The sequence below is a fragment of the Mytilus edulis genome, chromosome 4 (assembly GCF_963676685.1).
Source record: "Mytilus edulis chromosome 4, xbMytEdul2.2, whole genome shotgun sequence".
Taxonomy (NCBI): domain Eukaryota; kingdom Metazoa; phylum Mollusca; class Bivalvia; order Mytilida; family Mytilidae; genus Mytilus; species Mytilus edulis.
The window spans coordinates 70,166,963-70,177,126 of record NC_092347.1 but is presented as its reverse complement, the minus strand read 5'-3'; the positions used below and the strand labels follow the sequence as shown (position 1 = coordinate 70,177,126).

General features: G+C 31.8%; 1 protein-coding gene across 1 annotated transcript; it reads right to left on the bottom strand.

Moving 5' to 3' along the window:
- Positions 1 to 5,820: 5,820 nt before the first annotated feature.
- Positions 5,821 to 9,325, bottom strand: LOC139520376 (cartilage matrix protein-like). Its single transcript, XM_071312964.1, has 5 exons — positions 9,211 to 9,325; positions 8,887 to 8,947; positions 7,750 to 8,307; positions 6,733 to 7,329; positions 5,821 to 6,268 (listed from the first exon to the last, which is right to left on the bottom strand). Exons 1-5 carry the CDS (start codon positions 9,238 to 9,240, stop codon positions 6,261 to 6,263), a joined length of 1,254 nt encoding a protein of 417 aa, XP_071169065.1. The 5' UTR covers positions 9,241 to 9,325; the 3' UTR covers positions 5,821 to 6,260.
- Positions 9,326 to 10,164: the final 839 nt, after the last annotated feature.

Genomic DNA, 10,164 nt, shown 5'->3' with positions numbered 1-10,164 from the left:
AACGGTTCTGAAGGCATGACCACACAGCTTTAATCTATTCAGATAAAGAGTCCAGTCATGTTTTGCTTACCAGTGACCTTTAACAACTAAATCAATAGATGATGAAAAACTGATCTTATAAAAAATTTTACTTATAAGGGGTCGGATAAAATCAATATTAGTAATATTGTCACCCAAACAATACCTGATTAATGATCGGTTTACTTTTGACAAACAAGTTTTTATTGTTATTGTATAATAAAGATAATAGCTACCCACGATTTTTCCATATCCGTAACAACGATAAAGCTAAAAGATTCAATAATTCAGTCCCTGCTTTTGACATTTGATACTCAAGTAGATAAATGAAGTATTATATACCATATTTGTTTATAATAAATTATGTCATTACATCCGTCGTTCATTCAAAAGTAAATATTTACTTTTTGGTAATATATAAAAAAAAATATCTTTATATATTGCATTTCTTTGTTTGGGTTTACAAAAATATACATATAAGTAACAATTCTTACTTGAGCAAATACTATATCTCTCACGATATGCATTTTTTTCATTTATGTTTTACGGCAAGTTTTAGTGTTAAACGTTTTGTCTGTAATTTATTAAATGCAATTACATTACATCATTGATTTATATTTTCTGTGGTATATACCCCTTATAGAAACGGTTGATTTGTAAGATTTTGTACTTTAACTGAAAACGTGTTTTAACACGGCTTTTGATTTTGTTATTATTCTACAAATATTCCATTACAACTTTGGTTCTGGACACATCGCATAAAACGAACTTAGGTTCTGGATACTAGGCATGAAAGCAACTTTGCCTTTGGTTATGGAAACATGTCGACATAAAAGCAACTTTGGTTCTAAATACATAGCTTTAAAGCAACTCTGGTTCTGGACACATGGCATAAAAAAGTATTTTTGATACTTAACAGTAATAGTGCAAAGCTTTATACTGCACTGTTCAAAAGAACTATTAAATTACAATTTTGACATGCTATATTGATTAAAGAAAAATGACAATTTTTGAAACGTACAACTAATAAATATATCTGTAATTTACAAAAGCAAACATAAATGGGGAAAATCGCAATTATTACATATAATGGAATTTACATTTAAATAAATCAACCTAAGAGAGGTAACTTTTAACAAAAATCTTGACGTTGACGATAAGTATTTCTGTAATGAATTCAGCCATCGAGGCTTATATTTGTTGGTAGTAGAATTGTATTCGAGAAACATGAAAAGTTGTATAACATAAACAGAATAGGCTAATCCGTCCTTGAATTGGGGAGTTTCATCTTATAATTTACTGCAATTTACTGTCTGTATTCTTGTCTTTCGTTTTTTCTAATGTGCTTTGTCTGTGTGCCTATATGTGTTTCTTATTTGCAAGTGACGTGGCTCTGTACTTATACATCCCGTCATTATGCTATGTGTCATGGTAAATGTTTGTTTATGCATGTATATCTGTTTGTTTTTATAGTGATTCAGATAATAACACAACGTTGACTGCTTTACCCCTATTTTGACATTTTTACATATAAGATCTGATTGCTTGTTCAAACATCGTCGTCAATATAATGGACTTTTATACGACTTTCATACAAGTGAGAGGTATAGCTAGCTATAAAACCAGGTTTAATCCAACATTTTTTACATAGGAAAATGACTGTACCAAGTCAGGAATATGACAGTTGTTTTTCGCTATTTTATTTCTAGGGACTTTCCGTTTTGAATTTTCCTCGGAGTTCAGTATTTTTGTAATTTTACTTTTAACAAACCTACGAAATACCGTTCAGATCTAATATTCACATCAAGATAGCATCGAAGCACTTGTATGTTTTATTTTTTATTTTGTTTCACGAAATCAATGATATTAAACAAAGCATTGGTACAGGTGTTGTTTGTCAAAACAGCACTGTTGACCGCTTAACATTTTTTAGATATATATTGATTGGTAAATATGAAGATTTTCCTTTCAAATTTGTTAGACGCAGACAGCCCTCGCTGCTCCATTTGCACTATGATGTGAGTTTGGCTTTGTACAAAAATAGGCTCGTCCGATTAGATAAATATACTCCGGAATTAATTCTGTTGACAGAAATGTCATAAAAGTTGGAAGTTTGGCGCTTTGTATATCCTGTTTTAAAAACCCACCATTGTCATTCAAAAGTGTGTGTTCCGGGTCAAGACTATGACAGTAAAACGCCAATTTTCCCATAAAACATTTTTCCAAAAACTTGACGGTATAATTATATTGGTATTGATTTCTTAGGACGTACATTGATTAAGATGACTTACTTTTGGTGTTCACTTTTCTTTTACGTAAAATAATAATCGTGGTGCTCAATGCAAATGCATTTCAGAGAAATGTGAGAAAGGGTAACAAAAACATAGGAATTGGTCTTTTACTCCTTGTCTTCATGTAAGTGTCACATTAAGACTTTCAACATGAGTAAACGCCTAAACTAAACAAGACATTTTTAACCTCGACACTTTTTCATTGCTTTTTTAAATAAGTATGGGAGAACTTGGTTTATTTCTTAGTTGAAATCGAGGTTTGGATTAGTTTTCAGTAACTACGAGTACTCTTAGATCGCGATCGGTCCTCTGTATCTTAGTACATTTAGTTCCCTATTTGGACATTTTTTGTGCGTGTTTTGTACCGATCAGATAGGTCAATCCGATTCAAATTGACAGTTTGTTTTTATGTTGTAATGTTACAACCCTGTATCATGGAACGTTTTAACGCTCATAAACATGTTTCACTCAGTCACATTCTTTATGTGTCTATTTATAACCAAGGATTATCATTTGTTTGCTGTCTGCCTTGTATATTTGCCGTTTTTTGTGTAAGCATAAATCAGGCCTCTTTTAGAGTTTTTCTTTGATTTGTTTATTTTTGTAGGCCGTACAGTGTCCTACAGTTGGTTACATCCTCATTCCATGGTTTCAATGGCAATCATACCACAATAAAAACGACTTTTTCAGTTCAATATTCGCATTGAACAATAAACATCATCAAACTATAATATTTCGCTTGAAGTTAAAAGAGTTGTAAATTAATCTGAATGATACTACAAACGAAACCAAAACAACCTGTTGCATTTACAGTTCATATTTTATTGGTGCAATCTTAAAAACGTTAAATTACATAACATGGTAGATTTGTATGTTTCGCAGTGACAATATTTTTTTTAAACAAATAACTTTAGAAAAATTCTAAGGATTTTCTTATTCCAGGCAGATAATCTTAGCCGTATTTGGCACAACATTTTGGAAATTTTGGTCCTCACTGCTCTTCAATTTTTACTTGTTTTGGCTTTGGATTTTTTTTTATCTGAGCGTCACTGATGAGTCTTATGTAGACGTAACGCGCGTTTGGTGTATTAAAATATACGCCTGTGAGCTTTTATTAGCTATTATTTGTGTATTTCTCTGTTCCGTTTCCCCGGTATTCTCCTATTCATTTGTATTGTAGTCCTGACATGTAATGTTGTCATTGTAATGTTATATTTAACATTGCCATAAAAGCGGGAGGTTTGTCTAGCCATAAAACCCGGTTTAACCCACCATTTTTTCTTAAAATGTTCTGTACCAATTCAGGAAAACAGCCATTGTTACATTATAGTTCGTTTCTGTGTGTGTTGCATTTTAGCGTTGAGTTTCTGTTGTGTCGTTGTTCTCCTTTTATATTTGATGTGTTTCCCTCAGTTTTAGTTTGTAACCCGGATTTGTTTTTTTCTCTCAATCGATTTATGAATTTCGAATTTACTGTTGCCTTTATTTAGGATTTGTACACGTTGTTATTTGCTTTAAACTATCTGTTAGTAACTGCGAGTATTCTTAGTTCTGTTCTTAATGTCTTTTTATTGTAACGATGTATAAGTACTCTGTCTTGTCCACTCTGTGTTTTTATTGTAACGATGTATTAAGTACTCTGCCTTGTCCACTCTGTGTTTTTATTGTAACGATGTATAAGTACTCTGCCTTGTCCACTCTGTGTTTTTATTGTAACGATGTATAGGTACTCTGCCTTGTCCACTCTGTGTTTTTATTGTAACGATGTATAGGTACTCTGCCTTGTCCACTCTGTGTTTTTATTGTAACGATGTACAAGTACTCTGCCTTGTCCACTCTGTGTTTTTATTGTAACGATGTACAAGTACTCTGCCTTGTCCACTCTGTATTTTTATTGTAACGATGTACAAGTACTCTGCCTTGTCCACTCTGTGTTTTTATTGTAACGATGTATAGGTACTCTGCCTTGTCCACTCTGTCTTTTTATTGTAACGATGTATAGGTGCTCTGCCTTGTCCACTCTGTCTTTTTATTGTAACGATGTAAAAGTACTCTGCCTTGTCCACTCTGTCTTTTTATTGTACAACGATGTATAAGTACTCTGCCTTGTCCACTCCGTCTTTTTATTGTAACGATGTATAAGTACTCTGCCTTGTCCACTTTTTGTTACTTGCTTTTGCTTCGTATCGATCTGATTATCTAAGTATTTTTCAACTGACGTTTATAGTTTGTTCATATGTTCAACTTTTACACCACTGTTCTAGATTATTGAAGGGTTGGGCGCACACTATTATGGTAAACCAGCCACACTCTATATATGCCTGTTCCAAGTTAGGAGCCTGTAATTCAGTGGTTGTCGTTTGTTTGCTGTATATCATATTTGTTGTATCGTTCTTTGATTTGTATAACAATATTTATCTCAATCTTCAACCAAACAAACATAAGTTTTGTTGAACTATGTTTGCGTGTATAATTTGTAATGGAAAATACTATACATATGCAATTCAATTTTCATAATCAAGGGTGTGAGTGTTAAAAAAGGGATGTATAATGAATCTTGGAATAAATGTCTAAGTCAAGTCATCAGATAGCTTCAAACTGGACTCCGTGATCCAGAATATGGCTACTGTAGGCCTATAATTTGGGTAATTACTTAATTGTCTCTTGCTTAACGTTCCTATAAATTAGTTATAGTTCTACTGGTAAGCAAACAGAATTTAGCTATGACATCTTGGACTAATTTTTAGGTAGGCGGTAATATAACTGCATTTTTGGTAGACGGTCATTAAACTGCATGTTTGGAACATGAAGGCGTTAGTTTAACTGCTTGTTTGGTGGGCGTTAAATTAACTGCATGTGTAGGCGTTAATTTACATGTGTTGATTTAAAATGCTTATATCTTCAAAGATTAACTGCTTCCGTATTTATTTTCAAACTGGTTTGTTTTATAGCCATAATGATTATAAAATAGTGCATGTTAATACAGGTGTGCATGTTTGTACAGGGATGGTTGGTGTTTATCTTTAAAGTAATGTTTTAAGTTCTCAAAATTGTGCATATTTTTTTTGCTGTTTATACTTTTGATTCAAATATCTAGTCGCCATGAATATGCATGTAATACTTGTCATTGTACATTAAGCAAACTGCATAAAATGAAGTAAATAAATCGTGTAACATATAAATTAGAAGATGTGGTTTGATTGCCTATGAGACAACTCTCAAAAAGACACAAAAGGACACCAAAGTTGACAGCTATAGGTCAACATACGGCATTCAACCATGAGCAAAGATAATACCGCTTAGTAAGATATAAAAGGCCTCAAAAGGCAAAGTAAAACAGTTTTAAGGAGAAAACTAACGGCCTAATTCATTTACAAAAGAATGAACGAAAAACATATACGGTACACACTAGCAAACGACAATCACTATATTACAGGCTACTGACATGTCACAGGCACATCTAGTTTTATTGCGTGAATATTTTATCGTTGCGTTTTATAAATCAAACAAGTTCATGTTTCCATAATTTTATTTCAATCATAATGATACAAAAAGTACAAAAGTAAAAATGTAAAATGTCTTTGGTTAAGCTTAATACCAAACGGTCATAAATTATTAAAATATTTACAAGCAGAATCACAATTTTATATTGTCCATGTTCAAAATCTGACCATGTAAGTCAGGAACTTCTCGCAAATTTACCCCAATAAGGGTTTATAGTACTTATAATACATATGGAATGAGATCAATAATAAATATATATTTACACTAATATCACAAGTCTTGGCACTGGTATTCATGGTAAAGAAGCACAACTGGCATTATGATATGATATAACATGATAGGATTTACAATGATATAATTGGTATTGTTCAAAAGTACGTGTAATTTGGTTTTGAATTGCACATTCCCTGAGAAAATGTTGGTCCCTCAACTTCCATTTATTCTTCATCACAGATCTGAAAAAAATATGAAAGTAATATTAAAACACCAAAAGATTTAAGTTCCCCTGGAAATTATTTTTACAAAAGCGCATTTCTTAAATATTTAGTTCTGTCGTATGATTTCGTTTTCGGTCTTAACTGTTGGTTATTTCTGGAACGTGTTTTGATGTAGTAATTTAGATTTTTAACGTTCATGCGTGTGTGCATATACATTTATTTGTGACGCTTCACATGCTCTAATATCGTTCCTTGTTTTTTTAGTCTACTTCAAATAGGTTTGTGTGTCTCTCTTTGTTTGTATAATGAAATCTTCAACGTTGGTATTGGGTTTAGATTTTCTAATATTTCGGCCTCAGTATTACTGAAAACACGTTCATTGTCAAAATGCGCATCTGGGCCGATAAAATGTGTACGGTAATTGTTAATATAATTTATCAGCTTAATAGGATAATGATATAAACTATTTTCTTCTTTCTTACCTTCACAAACACTGTTTACAAAATCTTCTTTCAGGAGGGGAACATCATCATATGATGAAACCTTGATCACGTGACTTCCAACAGGTTCGCTCGCAATTTTCCGTAGAACATCAACGTTAACATTTCCAATACTGACAACGTACACCTCAATTCCTTGTGATTTCGCCTCCGCGGCCTCTTGGAAAACAAAATCTAATTTTTCAGTTTCCTCGTCAACAAATAAGACTGCGATTTTTCTTGCTTCAGTTCTGCCACCATGAGATTCCTTAAAACCATGCTTTCTCATATTGTGAAGAATTGGTCCCATTCCTTGGAATTCGATGCTATTTATTGCTCCCATAAGTTCGTCTTTCTGGATGTAGTCATCTAAATGAATATCATGTTCATGACAATTTCGTGACATAATTCCAACCCGTATACCATCGCCATCATTCATGTTGAATTCGTCAGTGATTTCAGTAATAAAATTGTAGACAATTTTGGAGCGTGCTGTTCCTGTGGCAGCAGAATCGAAACAGAACATCATATCAGCTGTTCCTTTTAGTCCACATGCTGGTTGGTCCATCTGTAGGAGTGGTGCTTCTGTAATACTTTCAACTACAATTATAGAAAATCAAACTATTAAGTTATATGATCAATCTAAATGCATGTGTATGACCGGTTTGTTTTGCATATGCTTATAAAACGAGGAGAATATTTGATCTTACGAAATAAAGTTTTTGATATGTATGCTTGAAACTTAAAACAAAAAACAAAAAAACAAAAGAACCATAAATAACAAATGTAATGTATATTTTTCTCAAGAATTCTTATCTTAAATTTATTTGCTCACATAAATCAAGATAGACACGACAATGTTATTATGTTTATTAAAAAAAACTGTGTATAGTTGGTCATGTAAAACACAAACACATTTGCTATAATAAAAGGTATAATTGAAAAGCAGAAAAAAAATGAATTTGATGAATGTTCAATGAAATTTAGATACAATTTACGTAGGTATATTCATTGGCTTACCGGTACAGGCTTTCATGGCCAAAGTTTCCCGAATAGAGTCCAACATATTGTATTTATCAACATCGTAAACAAAATCTTCAGAGGGTTTGCTTCCAATATCAATCAGTTCATTCATATCAAATTTACTCCCAACACCTATTGCAAACAAATACACTCCCATACTCTTCAACTTTTCTGCTTCTTCTTTTGTTTTTTCTTTGTTAGCAGATGCGCCATCAGTAAGAACAACCCCTATATGTGCCACGCCTGGTCTAGCATGTTTGAATCCCCTTGTCCTCATCTTTTTTAGAGCATCTCCAGTATAAGTGCTTCCAGACAGGTATCGAACATTAAGAACAGCTTCCTTTAGTTGTTCTTTTGTATTGTAACTATCGAAACGAATGAAAGGTCTGTAAAAGTGAGAGAATGCTGAAACGGCTACTCGGGTGTGGTTTGGGGCAATTGTGAACATATCAATGACATCACTAATAAATTGGAGTTGTATCTCATAATCCACCTGCCAAATACTTGACGAAGAATCAAGAAGGAAGAATACGTCTGCTGGTTTCCCATTGTTACCTACAAATGTTAAAATATAGGTGTAAAAGGTTGAAACATAGTTGAAATATAGGTGTAAAAAGTTGAAATATAGGTGTAAAAAGTTGAAATATTTGATATTTAGTTATCTGTATTGCAAAATTGGTATAAAAAACTAATTCTTCAAGAAATAAGACAAACGACTACTTACAGCTACAATTTTAAGTTAAAATTTGAATATAATGGAGGTTAATTCTTTAATTTTGATTTCATACCATCCAGTGACATTGGAATTCGCTTGTCACATGTATGAGATAACCAAAAAAAATTCTATTCTCAGAAATTTTCTTCGTAATCTTGGTCAATTCATTTCCTTGTATAAGTTAAATAATGACACATCAAAATGGTATCATAAATAATCGTTGGAAAAGTCAACTTAGTTCGTCTTTCGTCGACAGTGTTATTTAATTTCCATGATTTATTAACATGTATAATATTTGTGAGAACAAAAATATTCTCCAGACAGATTTTTCGTGCAACAGCTAGGGAAGTAATCACCCATTTTTGTCTTTTATAAATAAAATTTCAATTACTAAAAACATAGAATATTAATATACTTACATTTACTCTGTAGCGTATTGTCTAAATTAATCTTTGGTGCACCAAGAACACCACTAAGTATCTGAAATAGATTTTTGAACATTTTTATATATCTGCATGCTCTTGCAATATTATCTTTTTAAAATATTTGGATTTTAGCATCAGTTACTGCATGATATAGTGTTATTACTATTTATTAAAATAATAACAGCATTGCATGTTATCAACATTATTTAATTATTTTTAGAGAAATGTATAAATTATTTCCATGTAGAAATTATTTGATAGTAAAATTAATTAAAAAAGAAAATCTAAATTAAAATGCTTCCAGACATTGAAACTTACCACTAGCAAACATATCATCAAGTTTTCCATCTTCAATTTTCTATTTATTTAACAGTATTTGCGTTGTTCGACTTGAAATTGTCAATGATTGCAATTGCACTTACTGCAGTTTATATACCTGTCAATTTATTTGATATTAATAGGGAATGTCATTAGAAAGAGGGCGGCGCTTAGTAATTTAATTTCATTCATCAAATTTTCCATATATGGAATACGTTTCCGAATGAGTTATAAGGAGTTTGACCCGTACTTGACATAATTACTTTCATCTTCCAACCAATGTAAAGATAATCACTGGAGCAAGAATTTTAGAAATGCATATTTTTAAATCCAATCACTTGAGAAATTTACTATCCCCACACGTTAATATCTATTTTTAAATTATTCTTCCTTTATGTAATAGATTTTTTTTCTTTAATTCATATTAAGTGGAATGTCGGAATGTAAAGTATGATAACACGAAAAAAAGCTATGTGGTTACACTCCCAACTTTGATAATAATTGTGGTACATTTATTATCTTTTATGATATAGAGAGTTCCAAGGTGGATGTTTTAATACCATGAACAAGAATTTTGAAAGATTTATACATTAGTTAAATTCCACAGTAGCTTTTTAACAGAGTAAACAGCCATTTAAATATATGTTTATCGTATCTGTTTCCCATATTTACGAAGACTACAATATGAAGTATGTAACGGTGTGTGTTTAGTTCAATTTGATTATGATATTCTAAAATCTCTAAACTGTCAAATGTTTTATGGACTGTCATTGAACTCATATAACTTATAAGATTATGTGAAATACTTGCTTTGTTATATTCTTGTAGGTTTTGCATGAAACCAGTCATTGATAGACCTATAAGACAAAATCGGTTCAGATTATTTAAGCATATATAGCATTCGAAATCATTTTGCTCAGTCTTTTGTCGTATATGTTGTGTTTTGTAGACTGT